Source organism: Aedes aegypti, chromosome 2, assembly GCF_002204515.2.
Source record: "Aedes aegypti strain LVP_AGWG chromosome 2, AaegL5.0 Primary Assembly, whole genome shotgun sequence".
In the NCBI taxonomy this organism is placed as follows: Eukaryota; Metazoa; Arthropoda; class Insecta; order Diptera; family Culicidae; genus Aedes; species Aedes aegypti.
This window is the reverse complement of record NC_035108.1, coordinates 169,593,354-169,610,026: the sequence shown is the minus strand read 5'-3', so window position 1 is coordinate 169,610,026 and position 16,673 is coordinate 169,593,354. Positions and strand designations below refer to the sequence as shown.

The 16,673-nt window shown below is 36.6% G+C and overlaps 1 protein-coding gene across 8 annotated transcripts in view; it reads right to left on the bottom strand.

Moving 5' to 3' along the window:
- LOC5572202 (potassium voltage-gated channel protein Shab) overlaps window positions 1-16,673 on the bottom strand; it is a 365,295-nt gene that overhangs the window by 82,142 nt on the left and 266,480 nt on the right. For all 8 annotated transcript variants that reach the window (XM_021843099.1, XM_021843098.1, XM_021843101.1 and 5 more), the window contains one exon: window positions 9,581-10,424. In XM_021843099.1, coding sequence (XP_021698791.1) covers window positions 9,581-10,424 — 844 coding nt within the window. The remainder of the gene's footprint in view (window positions 1-9,580; window positions 10,425-16,673) is intronic.

Below are 16,673 nucleotides of genomic sequence, written 5' to 3'. Positions count from 1 at the left end.
ATCAGAATGTCCAAGATATTACAAGAATCGTGCCTAGGATTCCTTCAGAATCTTACTCAATAATCATTTTGAAATGCCACCTAGAATTCTTTGAAAATGCTAAAAAGTATTATTTTTATTACAAATTCGTTTAGTGTTCTGGCAAAATGTTACGTATCGTTATGTTGTAATCTTCCCATGATTCTAGGAAATTATGTATTGAGTTCGTTGAAAATCCTGGCTTTGGAATCCTGTTAAAAATTCTGTGAGAATCTTGCCAATGGTAAGACTGATTTGCTGCTCACAAGAAAAGTAATCGCCTATCTCGATGCGTGGGAAATAACTTGCATGAAATGGTAAAGAAAATCACATTTCTTTAATCGCAGTACTCAGTTGAGAAAAAATGTCATTTCAAATGGGGCTCTCTGAAGGATTTTTTTGACCCATCCACTCAAGGAATTGCTTTACTTTTCTCGAGCGAAACAGCATACTCAGCTTTATCCACGAAAGTCGTGTCCAGAATTCTTAAAAAATCCTGTTCAAGATTTTGTAAAATGCCCGCCTTTTCTATAAGGGGTCATGCACAAATTACGTCACACTCCGAGGGGGGGGAGGGGGTCAAGTCAAGTGTGACAAGCCTTACAAAAATTATGGAGGACTCATACAAAAAATGTGACAAAGGGGGGGGAGGGGGTCAAAAAAGTCGAAATTTAGCGTGACATAATTTGTGTACCATCCCTAAGCCTATCAAGGATAAAAGTCGAATGAATGAATGTAGAAGGAAGTCATGGTAGAAACATTGTTGAAACACTCTGAATTAGAGATTTTGAATTTGAATCATCCATACAATTCAATATCTAAGAAGGTTAAAAAGCAAAACAATTTAAATAATTACTAAGCTAGAATATGATATTGAAACTAAATTGAAAATTAAATAGGCTTGGTATGTTCTAACTTTGGGTTGGTAGAATATTCAGCGGGCAAAATATAAGAAGAATCTTCAACCCTCCGCGGGCCGCATAAAATGGAGTCGCGGTCTAATGGTCTAATGGCTCATTGTCCATCTTTGTTCTAAGTTAGCAAATATGTTGCCAAAATGTGACCGTGTTATTGAATTTGCAAAATATTGACATTTTTAAATTATATTGTACAATCTGTTTGAACTATCGTTTTTTTATGTCCCACACGCCCCGGGATACCTTAACTTTTATTTTTTGCTATCTTAAATCGATCTAAGAACGTAAAGAGTGATTTTTATTGTTATTCACGATTCCATTAATTCTAGTTTTATTTTTTCGTTCCGTTTTGTGTTTCGTTTTTATTTTGATTTTCTTAAATGCGGAAAATTATTTCTGTGAAATAAGACTCAAACAAGACCTGAATTATAAAGTTGATTGAGTAAGGATGGTGTGGTGAATATTAAAATTGCCATGTTTTTAATGAGCAACGTTCCTAGTTTCGGCTTTCCGGGCGTTGTCGTTTATTTGCAACCTGTTCTGTTGACCTAAAATCAATCTGTTCGCTTTACTTTTAAAAGTACATATAATAATCCACGAGCTTCTAAAAGTACATGTACAAATTCACGAGCTATTCTACCTTTTCTATTGATGGACATTATCTATTTTGTGAGTGTATTTTCTTGGGTTTGAATGCAATAGCTCATTGAAACTACAAAGAGCATAAATTAAGCAGCTAGTGCAAAATCACATAGTGATCCATTATGCCAGGTTCAATCCAGGTTTAAATTCCTTATAGTTCTTTAGTTTCCAGTTAGTAGGGGCGGTGCTTTTGTGTTTTCCTTCTTCATAGTTACTATAAATAGCTTCAGGTATACATTATTAGCGAATTTGTATTGTTTTGTTTGAACAAATGTATCGGGCGGCATCTGGACTTTTGTTTTACTTTTTTACAATAGAATAAACTCCAGCTAATTAATGTGTATTAAGTACGCAGTATATGCAATTAGTAGGGCCAATGGGAATTATTGTCGACCGAAGTGCAGTACGTATTGTAAGTGAGTGGGATTCACCCCAAATCATTTGTCGCTGTAGTATTTCACAAACACCGCAAAGTTAATTGTTTGGTATTGCTGGTCACAGAGGTGGGAATAATTGTAGGTGCTAATTTGATTAGTTATAATTTACCTCAATCCACATACAAAAATGTAGTACGCACCCTGTATTTTCTAGAACAATTGTTCGTAGATGGATACTTAAAAAATGGTAACTGGCTCGGTATGATCAATATGATGTTTTTTATTGCTCATTACCTAATAATACACTCGCTGAACATGTGAACAGCACTTTTTATTTTGAAAATATTTAAATGATTAGATGAAACTGGTTTGACATGAGTACATACACTAATTTATCCAAACAACGATACGTTTTGTCTAGTTTTTGTTCGGATAGGCGTATAAACCAGGTTGCTATTACAGTTGAACAGGTGTTCACGTTAATTCTTGTATATAATCGTTCATCAAACTGATTCAAAAAACGCAGTAGGCTACGCCGTGAGTGGTTGTGTTTGATCTGCTTATCACGATCACCAATCGCGAAATAATTAGGATTTGGTGAGTTTGTGCCAATTAAAGTATTTATTTTCAATTAAACTAAGGCTATTTCATAGGGTCAATTTGTTATCTCGTTTCAGGACACAACGTGGAAATACCTGTGCCCCATCCCGGGAAGACATGCTCATGAACATTAAATTTCTTACTAACGTCACTCCCAACAATTTAAATCTGGCCGTCTCAGTCGCTTATAGTGAAACCATTCCCTTGCCTATCATCCAACTCCTTGACATCTATGAGGGCGTCGGCGAGTAGCTGGCCTCTCTTTAGGTAGGTGTTCAAAGGAAAGGATCTTCCATCGTAACGGAGAAGATGGGAGTGGCTGGCAAAGGAACTTGTCATGCCTTTTCATTTCTAACTTCCGATTGAACAGCTATTTCATCCCAAATAGCTTTTCATAAGTAATTTAAACAAGAGTGGTAAAGTAAATAACATGACAGTTTTCAGTATGCAATTTACGAAATACTCCGTTACCACGCAACGCAACCCGTCGAAAATAATCGTTCATCAAATTGATTGTTTGGTTTGATGCGTTTTTAGTTGACAAAAGTATTAAATGAAACAAAAAAGCTTCCCCAGTGAACTTTTCAATTTTGAGCTTCGGCAAGATTATTGGACTGAAATGAGATACTGCCCTGGAGAGACTCTTGTAGGAATCTCTGAAGGTTTATCTAAGTTAATTACTGAAGAACTCCTGTAGGCATCTTTGGAGGAGTCCCTAGAAAATTTATGGAGGTATTCCAGGAAGAATCATTTTAAAGATTTGGCTGGTAGAATCCCTTGAGAAAACCCTGGAAAACTCTATGTAGAGATTCTTATGGAATCATCCTTGGAGGAATCTTTGAAGAAACTTCTGGAGAAATCCTAGGAGAAATCTTTGGAAGAATAACTGAAGAGATTTTCCAAAAGAAATTTATGTAGAGATTTTCCAGGAGAAATTTGTGTAGAGATTTTCCAAATGTAATACCTGGAGAAATTCTTAGGATGATTTCTGATGAAATCTATGCAGGAACTCATAGGAGAATTTTTGAAGGAACTTCAAGAGGAACTCTTGGAGGAATCTCCGGAGGATTTTTTGGAAGCCTAGAGCCAATTCCTGTAGCATTATCTGAAGAAATAATTGGAGGAATTCATGTAGCGATTTTCCTGGGGGGTAACTCTGGGAGAATTTCTGATGAAATCCCTAGAGGTTAAATTTCTGGAGCGATATATCCGAAACAGTTCCCGGACGAATCTCAAGAGGACTACTTGTATGTATCCGTGGGGGAATCTTCGGAGGAAATTCTGAAGAAATCGGTAGAGAAATATCTTGAGTAATCTTTGAAGAGGTTGTTCTAGTTTTACACCTGGAGAAATTTCTGCCGAAAACCTTGAAGGTAAGATATTTCTGCAAGAATCGTTGTAGAGATTTTTCTGGAGGAATTCTTGGAAAAGTCTCTGGCAAAAATCCTTGGACGAATCTCTTGTCGAAAAACTGTAGGAATTTCTGGAGAGGAATTGCTGAAAGTATTCCTGGAGACCTATCAGAACTGGTCTTAAATATCTCATGGCGAACAAAAGCTCTTTCTAGCTGAATCCCTGACAGAAACCACTAGTGAACTCTTTGGACAAATCGCTGTAGGGATTACGGTAGATATTATTTTGTAAGATTTTCTAGTAAAATCACTGGAAGAATATTCAATAAAATTATTGGAGAAATCTCTTAAAGAGTCTCTGGAGATATTTTGAGAGGAGTTTTTGAAGGAATATTGGGAGATTTTCCTGAACAAACTCCTGAAGCCTCATTTGAACTGGCCTCAAAATTGCGATTGCTGTCAAAAGTTATAATTCATCAGCGATAAAATGATATAGATAGATATTTCCGGATGAAGGCAATTCCTTTTATTTATGTTTTTATCTAATATGGTCGGAAATAGTATTCGGATATAATAATTTTAGATTTGGGAGGCCCATATAGGTGGAACCGGTTCCGGAATACTCCGACCAAATCCCACAAAATCTAATTATTGGTGCTCTTGATGCTCTCATTAATCGGAATAAAAAACCATAAAATTTGACCCATATATGGTACCATGCGAATGAACTTCTAAATATGATACGTGCCAGTTCCTTCTGAAACAGGTTTCAGGTGCATTTGTGCCCGTGTGCGAAGAATGGCCATATTCACAAAAAAAAAATATCCGGAGTTCCTTTCTAGGGTTCTATATCTTACATATAAAGCTAAAAGAACGTTTCAAAAATGGATTATTGAGAGCGTTTTAAAGTCATGAATTATTTTTTGACCCTTAATGCAAAAAGTTGTCATTTTTTTGAAGCACTGCTCTTAGAGGTTGCTGATAGTTTCTTTTAGCACGGAAATATTTTCAGAAGTTATAAAACTTAGATATTTTATTTTTTTTTATTTTTATCTACAAAGTTACAGCTCCTTTAAAGGGTGAACACGAAATTATTGCGACACATTCAACAGGGCATAACTTTTCTACCATTGGGTAAAAATCAACCAAATTTTGCACACTTTCTCATTAATGTGTATTGTTTACATGCTGTCAAACTCGAAGTCGTGCTTCTCGATTCAACGAAAATGGAGGTGAACCAACGAGAGTCGAGAGAACACCTCGTCCCCTTGATGCTACAACTAGATAACTCGAAATTTGAAATTTTTGACTTCAATATGTCAAAACATTTTTCTTAATTAGATCTGCATAATATACACAGGTCTTAAGCGTGTGATTCAAAATACACAAATTAATGATTATTTTTCAATCATAATCTCTGCGATTAACCATCACCTTGTTAAACGGTCATACTTTCAAAGTTGCACATCTCAAAATTTTGATTTTCGAGTTATCTAGTTGTAGCATTAAGGGGACGACCTGGAATTTCCTGACCTGTCATACCGGCAGTTGGGAAAAATGTTGAACATTCACCATTCAACCGTCTCCAGAGTGCTGAAGCCGCTCCAGGAGCGGTTGACGTTGGACCACGGCAAAGGAGCTGCAAGAAAACCAGGACCCGAGAGTAAAAAGATGGAGGGAATGGTGAAGTGGATGATTAAAGCAAACGCCGTCTCAACGTCTCAAGCCGTGATTTTGTTAAAATGTCGGCATGTCGCAGAGCTACGTCCAGAATGAAAAGAAGATAGCTGAACTACATACATACATACAAGGTACCGAACTTCCCAAAGTGCGATGAACGGCAACAATCGACGGCTAAAACTCGGGCACGGAAGCTCTACTAGAAGATGCTGACAAAATATGGCTGCTGGGCGATGGACGACGAAACGTATATAAAAGCCGATTTTAAGCAAATTCCGGGGTTAGAGTTTTTCACCGGCAAGAGCAAGTTCGATGTGGACGACAAATTTAAGAAGAAGAAAATGTCGAAGTTCGCCTCCAAATATCTCATTTGGCAGGACATCTGCTCTTGCGGACTGAGGAGTGTGCCTTTCGTGACAAAGGGCACAGTAAATGGCGAGATCTACAAATCTGAGTGCCTCGAGAAGCGCCTTTTTCCGTTCTTGCAGCAGCACAACGAAGCTCCGCTACTTTGGCCAGATTTGGCATCATGCCACATTCTAAAAGTGTCCTGGAGTGGTATGAGGCCAATTCTGTCCATTTTGTCCCAAAGGACATGAATCCGCCAAACTGTCCGGAGCTGCGACCGGTGGAGCAGTACTTGGCAATAATGAAGCGGGAACTACGGAAAAGCAAGAAGACAGTCAAAGACGAGAAGGACATGTTAAGAAAATGAAAAAAAAAAAAAAAAAAAACTGGGAAACTGGTACCGGATGATACTGTAAAGACTTTGATGGAGGGCATCAAGCAAAAATTCCTTCAATTTTACACTCAAGGCTCCATCGATTAACTTTTATTGTGATTTTTGAAGTAAATATATGTATAAAACTACCCTTAAATTTTGGTTTGATTCTAAACATTGTAAGAAAATTGGCATGACATTTTCGGTGTCGCAATAATTTCGTGTTCGCCCTTTACCATAAATGCCAAAAATGAGCCCAATAATGCACAAGGAAGGTTAATTTGAAAATTGATCCATAATAGTTTTTAATTTTTATGCCATTCCGAGTAAATATTACACACCAAATAGTTTACTAACCGAAATTCCAATTTGAAACGATATAGTTATTGCTTTTATATTGAACATTTATGTTTTCTATGTTGTTTCATTGCAATTAATGGATTCGATCTGACACTTATTGACCCATATGATGGTCATGATATTGATTACTAGTTATCCCGGCAAATGTTGTATTGCCAGTAAGCTTTGCAGTTTTATGAAAAATAAAATCCTTTTAAAATATTAAATTTGAATTTCACCGTTTTACAAATTACTCAATGGATTTCTTCAAATATTAAAACGTTGGAGCCCTGAATGATTGCGAATTGTGTCCATTAACCACGCGGACAGTTTTTTGGGATTCCAGACATCCTCCCTCCCCCATCGTGGTCATTTGTACATACAAAAATTTTAAAATTTGTATGAACCGTGGTTTTTGGCCAGACCCCCACTTCCCCCATAAATGGCAACGTGGTATATGGACGACCCCTAGTTAGTCATGATCTACGTTCAACTTTTTTTTTGACTGTTAGTTTCTGGAATTGATACAAGATGATTTTTGTTAACGATTCCACGGCGTTGCAACGCGTTGTAGAAATGTTTCCAAATAAAATTCCATCACCTGCTTAGCCTAAAAGAGTCTGCTGGCTTTCGTTTTCCGGTAACACTGCGGAACACGTTTTTTGTCTCAAGCACCAAAATACCGCTATACACTTGGTTGTTGAAAATGCATAAATTGATTATTTTAGCCAACTTGCATGCAAGTTTGCCAGCTTGTAAGGCAATTTATTTGCCTAATTTGTCACATAATTCAAACCTTATGTGTATAACAATACTTATCAACAAAGTTTACAATACTTGCGACGCAGAAAAGCTATTTTTTGGTGGTTTAAAAAAGTATTGTATTTTCCCATATAAAAGAAACGAAGAATTTTGTATAGAGACAGCAAGAATGTCAAAAAAATCGGTTTAATCTAAATTAAATCGGGAAATTTCAAACAAATTGCATCTAAAATGGAATTTAGTCCTATTATGCATGCTTGGTGGATTAAATCACAAAAAGGTTGATAAATTATACCTTCAATTTTACGTAAACATCAATAAAACCAGTGTTTTATGCAACTTTGGCGACCTGTAGCTAAAAATTAAGACGTCCTGGAGCATTTCTGAGAATGGCATTAGATTCAGCAACCTACTAGAGACACATAATTTGATTTTTGAGATACGCAAAAATGTCATTTTCGTTACGCTGTGTAAACGTTTTTGTTATAAGTACAATAGTTCACAATTGGCTTCATTTAATGAGGGTTTCTTATCAGACGCTAAATTTTAATCCACAAACCCGATTTTCTATATTTTTTTAATATCTTTAAATTGTTTGTACTTCTCAAGAAACATGTATGCACAACATCATTTTTTCGCGGTTATTCAAGATATGCATATCATATTACGTGTAAAAAAAGCCTCAATCCCTTAAAATTGAAGCGGGGCGTTTTTTCCCGAGTTACCCTTAGTCCGTTAACTAGTTCTCAAGTGAACTCTTGACGTATAAACATCATTCCATTTTTATTTATATAGATAGATTAAATTATATTACATTACTCATAACTATGGGTCAATTTTAAACCGATTTTAGTTGTTTTAGCCAGCCACATGTTATTAAGCGAAGTTCATTAGTTGTAAGTATTAGTTGTTCGCATAAATTATCTTTACTTTTACAATTATTGTCACATATCATAATAGTTCATAGTAGAAGCTTTAATAAGATTCTACCCCATTACCCCGAATGCCATTTCCCCGATTGCCATCACCCCGAATTCCATTACCCCGAATGTACCATTACCCCGAATTCCATCACCCCGAATGCAATTTCCCCGAATTTACAATTATCATGACATGATGATATTGATGACATTTCCCCGCGATATTGGAATTCGGGGTAATGTCATTCGGGGTGATGGGACGTTCGGGGTTTTGGAATTCGGGGTAATGGCGTTCAGGTTAATGGCATTCGGGGTAATGGGATTCGGGGTAATGGGGTAGAATCACATATTTGCAAATTTATGATTTGTTATTTGTATGCTATTTTTGTATTTTTTTTTTTCAAATATCTCTGATAAAAGGGATGTAATTTTATGTAAAGGTATATTTTCTATGTTTTCATCAAAATACGTTTTATAATATTTCGTGTAATAGTTTAAATTTCTTCTTCTAGTATGATTTGTTTCAAAGTAAATAAGTGGAATCCGCAATTGTCATATTACCATTATTATTTATTTTATGCCTTAGTTTCGAAAAGTCTATTGATATTTTTTTGTTTTGTTATTAGGCTCAACTCTTCTTGACAATAATATTTTTTGATATTATTATTAAAATTGGCACATATTTGTTGGTTTATACACACAACACATACAACGTAAATGCTTATAAGAAGAAATCAAACAACAAGAAAATAAAACAGTTTTTTTAAAGTAAGCTACACCAGCAACACAACGCAAACCATTAAATGATTCCAATAAATCAACTAAAGCACAAGATTTAATTCACACAGGTTGAAGCTTGCTAATGCTTGCGTGCGTTTGGGTACTTCTGGAAAGCAAGTTTTATTGTCTAATGATTGTGAACTTATTAGTTGGCGAATAATGGTTTCCTACTGTACTTTTTGGCTACTAGGCACTACTTTTTGAAAATTTGTGCAATTGACGGTGAATATAAGACGAATCATCGTTATGTTGTGTGCTAGTTTTGAACAGTTGATTCATGAGTACTAATATTGGATTTGTGATTTTTTTGATAATCATGCAATCTACCAAAACAGAAACAACCATTACAGTTGTCGATAAGTAGGCGTTTTTCTAAAAACAGTTTTATTACTTATATACAGGTACGTATGCTGTTAGTTTTAACGTTAAATATCACTAATATTAAATGGAGAAAGGGCATAAAGTTACTCACCAGTATCAACAATGACGTCGATCAGGTCCATACTCTTGGCGAAGGCGTCCCGCAGATTGATATGGTGAAAGCTGACGATGCTTCCCTCGCGCTTGGCCCGATCGAGGGCTTCGCGCCGCTTCAGAGCCTTCTCACGCCGCATCTGATTCTTGTAAAACTCAGCAAAATTGTTAACGATGATAGGAATGGGCAATGCGATTACCAGTACGCCGCATATGCAACAAACGGTACCAATCACTTTTCCAAGCGGAGTAGTGGGGTAGATGTCCCCGTAGCCAACCGTGGTCATGGTGATTCCCGCCCACCAAAATGTTTCGGGTATAGATACAAACTTGGTCTGAGGCTCGTCTTTTTCAGCAAAATATGCCAGGGACGAAAAGATGAGTACGCCCATTGCCAGGAACAACATTAGCAGACCCAGCTCCTTGTAGGAATTTCTCAGCGTGAAGCCAAGCGACTGCAGGCCCGTTGAATGTCGGGCCAGCTTGAGGATTCGCAGGATGCGCATGATGCGAAAGACTTGCACCACCCGGCGCACATCCTGGAACTGGTCCGTGGCGTTCTTGTTGGTCTCCAACAGGAACAAGGACACAAAGTAGGGCAGAATGGCAAACAGATCGATAATATTGAGGCCACCTTTGAAAAATTTCCACTTGTCCGGCGAAGCGCTAAACCGCAGGACGTATTCGAGCGTGAACCAGGTGATGCACACTGCCTCAACCATCGCTAGTTCAGGATTGTCCTGGGAGGTGCCGTTATGTTCGGATTGCAGGGACGGTAATGTATTGAGTGTCAAAGCTATCGTAGATAATACTATGAAGAGAATAGATATCACGGCAATTACCTGCAATTAGAGAGATAGGCAACAGAAACGGAAAAACTAGAGAGAGCGGTTCCTTTTCGCTTGGTTTTTTAGTACATCATATTCAAATATCAATCATATATCGCATTGGGAAATTTGTTTTCTTCCTTTGTATGGGATTTAATTTCACAAAGTTGCTTCTCAGATTTTAAATAGTTCGAAAAAAGTGTTGCAGAAATTTGTGGTAATTCAGTAGAGCAAATTTCAGCATCACATAAGGTCAGAGTAGATGTTGGTTGATTGTTTGCATTTATCTAAGAATTTTGAAATTTTAACTTTCTTCCAGAATTTTTAAACTATATTATTGAAGTCAAACGATTTCTGCTATCATAGATAAAATCAAACATCAATTTTATTATCAAATACATTTTTCAAGATTTTTGAAATAAATTTAGAGTAAGAAGGGGCAAAAGCTAGACCTCAGTGGAATAATCAATAGAATATAGTGGAGCAAGGATTCGATTGGGGCAAGAGTTTCCTTTTAAGATTGTGGTGGTTCGAATGCTATTCAAGTAGACTTTGAGTTTCTTGAATCAACATACGATTTTTGCCAATTTGCGTGAATACAAGCCAGTGGGCATTTTATTACACCATGCAATAGAAATTCGACCAAGAATTACAATGCCTAACTTTTCTAAATCTCAATCGATTTTTATAACTTTCGAAGTGAAAGTATAAAACAGCATTTCAACCGCCATGACATTTATAATATTTGTTGAGCTAGAAGTCCTAAAAAGCAACTTTTGCCCCACCTTACTCTAATAATTTCGAGTTTCCAATCAATCGATCAGCTATTTGCATCATTTTCGCATGTACCTTATCTACTGTGACCCGAATCGAACTCTTGCAAATCGACACCCTTAGATGATTAAACAGTTTCCATGCACAGTAAAGTCAACAATTTTCCACATGTGAGAATACCCTTGACGTTTCCTTTGCGAAACTGTCACCATCTTCGAAGATGTCCTTGCGGGAAACAACCGTATGAAATTAAAAACGTTCACCCTCGGCTACAGCGGCTGAGAGCATTCGACTAACCATTAGTTACACCAAAAGAAGAAATTAAATCAGCCAATTGCGCGATTTGCGACATGAACGGTCTCTCTACGAGTTTGCCTGCCTGGCCATCTAGCAGCCCGCGCTAACGGGAGGAGGCCAGGAGCCAAGATCGTCGTTTTTCCTGTTTTGTGCGCTTTCCAGAAGGCTTCCAAGAGTAGAAAAAGGACATTTTTGGAGACAGAAGTGTGTTTGGGTGATAGTGGTAGATAAGAATATTTTTTTCAATTTTCATGTTCCAAGAGATTTTCTTTTGTTTTTTGTTTTACACGCACACACATCCGGGGGTTGGATCGTGACGAGTTTAGGGGTGGGAAAGGGGTGTGAGAGTAAGAATGTGAGTTAGATTGTTTTTTTTTCTGACTAGGGGTGGGAAAAGTGGTGTCTGTGGTGGTAGGTAGTAGGCGGCTAGTAGAAGAACCCACCATTCGAGAATGGTAGGGTTCTTACGGAAAACGTTCGAAAAAGCGCGTGGTAAAGCAGGCCGTTTCATGAAGCTCGAATGGCGCCACATCTGTTCTCTCTATCCATGATGGCTTTTGGTTACTTTGTTGTGGTTTGAAAAAGAGGGACAAAAAGCGCACACTGATGCTCTTTTTCTGGTTAGTACAGCGACACTTACATTATTTGCTCACACTGATTTATTGCAAAGGATCATTTATATTTATAACAACGTTTCGTTTGATACAGACTAGAAAAAGAGGGACAATTCGTGGAAGTGTATACATTGATCTGTCTTGTTGGAGGGTTCAATAAACATCTGAGGGGGATTGTTACCAAGGAGGTTGAGAAAGAAAGCATACGAGTTTTTTTGGTTGTTGTTCTAGAATATATGAGGCTGTCTAGTTGTTAACCGTCAAGAATTTTTTTTCGCAAGGGTCTGCAGTCGTGCTTATCGAATTTTATATGGATGAAGATAATCAAAAAGTTCATAACGTTCTAATTCATTGCGTTGATGTTATTATTTTTGTAGCAATTGTGTGCTGTTTGTTTGGTGCAAAGATCTCATATCAGAAACATAGCCAACTTTCTAGGATTGTGAGAAACGAACACGTAGTTCTGTGAGGAAAGTGATATATCAATTTGACCTGACTGAAGCTGTATAAATATTCGTTCCTACACAATTACAATGTAAAAGCTTTAAAGTTGTCAGTTTTCTCGATGTGCAATCTTTGCGTGTATACTCGCAATCACTTTCTTAGAGGAATCAGTTTTGTAGCGCGAAAAACGTTATTCTTTCGGTGATTATTAGGACAATCACAGTTACAAAAATAATACACACACATTACATTGAATAGACACGTACGACGATCACTTGGCAATTTAATATAGCATTTTTATGCGTTTAGGTTCTGCATTGTTGATGTCAGCAGACAATGGACGTCACAAGATAGAGACAAATATGGATTAGATCAATTTGTTTTAATTCCATTAAAAGTGCATAACATAAAATACCATACGAAAATATTGAGATATGAATGGGCTGGGCACACAAAACGAAACGAAACAACCAAATTTTAACGAAAAGACTGAATTGCGTTCTAGCCTCAACTATGCATAAGAAATTTTCAGTACATGTCTAATTATCATATATGGTTAAAACTAATAAATGACTTTTTCTCGCTATATATAATCCAACCATACACCATACACGACTAAAATTGAAGAAACGCAACAGGCTAAAAGAAAAAAATAATGCTAGCTCGTCAAAACAACAATGGTATCAGAATCGGATAAGTTAAGCAACTTTATAAAGTAAACATCAGCGATGAAATTTTCCGTTTGGTTCAATGAAAATTCTCTTCTCTCTTTTCGTATATTGTTTTGTGATGAAGAATAATGCTAAGTTATAATGCTAACTACTGAAAACAGGCACTATGAGCTAATGTACAATGTTCACAAAATTGTTAGGAAACAGTAGAAATTAGAGAAGGGCTTGTCGCAATGGTTAAAATTTAAATTCAAGCGAATATTTTTACAGTGCACCAAATTCCAGTTCCAGCGTTGTGGGCTCTCTACACATATGTATCCTAGGCAACATCGTTATCGTTAATTCAAATGAAAATTTGTGATTAAGAAGATATATGGTTTAAGATTAGGAAATTAGAGGCTTGCACTCCTGGCCACCCTAGTGGTAATGACCATAGAAGTGTTGAAAATAATGATGTACACTTAGTGCTGCACGGTTTCATATGAAACTCATCACCCTAAGTTCTAGCTTTATGCATCGACCAAAACCCTGAATTGTCCTTGAATTGGCTTGCCTAGACATAAAGTTAAATCAAAAAATCAATTTTACAACTGTCATTTTAAGCAAAGTTGTTCAGCGGATTGAGGACATCCAATTTGTTTCACATTTTGCCGCTCGGTGGCCTTATTGAGCATGTAAACTTGAGCGTTCTAATCTTGTTTTATCTTGTGATCCACATGAAATAGAGAGATCAAGTCTTCGGCAAAGTTGTTCAGGCTGTCAAGGACATTTGGAAGAAAGACAGTTTGGTTGGCGCTAGTAAGCATGTACAATAGAACCATTTAAGCAAGTTATTTCTTGTGATCCACATGAGATAAAAAGTTTGAGATTTCGGCAAAGTTGTTCAGAAAGTCAAAGACATCAGAAGGATCCCTGGGCACGCAGGATTAGTGGACAATAAAGCCGACCGACTAGCCAACGAGGCTAGTAGGCAACCGGCTATCGGTATTCCCCTTCCAAGTGAAGATGGTTTACGAGCATTAAAACAAGAAATCAACATCAATGGAATACCCAATAGAATGAATGCAGAGACGTTTAGATGGACCGATTGGCAAAATTACAAACTAAACTGTGTGTCTTTTGTATGTCCTTGACCTTCTGAACAACTTTGCCAAAAATATGAACATTCTTTCTCACCAGAATTATGAGATAGAACTAGTATAAAGTATTCATTTAAACATTTAAATTCCGGTACGTATGTGAAAAAGTATCTAATGCCATCAAAGAGAGTTCCAATGATATTCATAAAGTTTTATGGACAGTAAAATTGAGACTTATTACTGTCTGAATGCCCAATGTTACTCGTGGAATAATAAGATAATATAAGACATGTTTAGATACAATTTTTTTAACCATAAATAATGTTTTAACAGTTTTTTTTTGCCTATAAGTCGTGTATTCGTTTCCACAATGAATTATATGAAATTTAAAAATATTAGAGAAACTAATTTGAATATAACAGAATACACTATTGAACAGTGCATTATATTTGAAAGCAATTCATTGAGATAAATTAGTTAATTTGTAAACATTTCCAGTTTATCCTAAACAAAACAAAAAAAAAGTTTTTACATTTGCATATCACAATCGTTCGACGGCCAAAAAAAAAAAGAGCCGTGATAATGGGCACTAATGGAATGCCAAAAAGCTGCCTTCGGACCACGAAACTACTCAAATTCGAAGGTTCTTATTACGTGACAACAACTGAGGTAGGTATCACTTTCCAAGAAAAAATATAAGGTGGATGATGGCGATACGTTTCGGATGCCTCCAACCAGGTGAGCTGATGACTTTAAACTTGCTTAATCATTTCTATCTTTGAAATTGCTGCCAATAAATGGCTACTTCCCGAGCAGAAACGCAAAAAAGCAAATACCTTAGTTTATACCATCTTGAGGTGCAAGTAAAATTGAAGTAAATGTCAAAAATGAAAAAGCAGTTTTCGCCCTTGAAATCAACAAATCGGAAAAAATAAAAATACAGAGCCTTTCTATTTTGCAAATAAAATAGCTGTGTGTTTTTTTTATTTTTTTATTTTTACTGTGAAAACTGCTTTTTCACTTTCGTCATTTGCTCCATTTTTACTTGAGCCTTAATTCCCATTAACCTCGTACTGACAGTACCTTAGCTTGGTATTTCCATTGTAATGATTATCTTCGATATAAGAAGTAAAGATTGATTAGGTATTCCAACAAAATCATAGGACACTTGAATTTGGTGCACTGTAGTCATTTCATCCTGGTCGGAAATTGCAGTCGGGTGCAGGTCAGAAGTCCTGATCTATGTTGGATCAATATCACGGTGAGTTGATTGATCCAAGTAAGCGAGAGCTACATAGTGCCTGCGGAACAGGAAGGGTTCTAAAATTTCAATTAAACTTTGACCGTGTCGAAGTGATGTTCGGGAAAAGTTTAGAGCAACATGTTTGCCAGGGTGGATCAAAAAATGCTTTTTGCTCCATGACGCTCATTCGATTGGTGTAAGATTCTGAGTTTACTTTTAGCTTAGTTTAGTTTAGCTCATTTTAATGAAAACTGACAGCACAGATCTTTTAGAGTTTGTGTTGACGCCATTATGCAAAATCGCAGTAGTTCATTCAATCAGTCACTGCACCTTTCTAGCAGCCCGAAAAGCAGTTGAATTATCTTTGTCAGAAATTTTCTATTCAAGTAAAAGTGAATTGACAGTTACTGAAACATCCGATTTAAAACGGGATTGTAAAAAAGTTGTACTTACCAGTTGACAAAAATGTATTTTGAAGCATTAGTAAGGTACTAGACCATAAAATAATCTTGGAAACTACATCTAAACAAATTTATTACCTGGTTTTACTTAAGTAATTTCAATAAAAACTTTTAGCGGTCTGCTATTTTCCCTATGAAAACTCTTTATCTGATCAAGAATTGCATGAACGGTGTGAAGCAAAAACTATTCATTGAACCACCCTATTATATCCCATGCAAATGTAGAACATGATACGACGGTCGGAATAGGGTAGAAGCTCCGGTTTTGGCCATACGCCAGTTGTAGCCATAGTGGATTATACAGCGTTTTACATAGCCAATCAGCATGAAATCTTCTGTGTTCGGTAGATCACATTCACATGATAGAGCTACATTCATTTACTCGTCCAAATTGATTGAAAACATAAGCAAAACAATTAATTTTCCTTATAATTTTTACACCCATACATCTAATTTGGCCAGGATACTCCTAATTTGGCCACTCTCATAAGCAATCAATGCGATTGGCCAATTTAGGAACCGAAGTTAAATCTCTGGCTGAAATTGGTTCTGGTGACCTATATTGACCAACGAGATTTTCAAAACGAAAAAATGGTCTTAGCTCAGTTCCGATATTTTACATACATAATATGGATTGAAAGCTTGTATTTGACATATTTCTCGCGGAACATTACTAAAGGA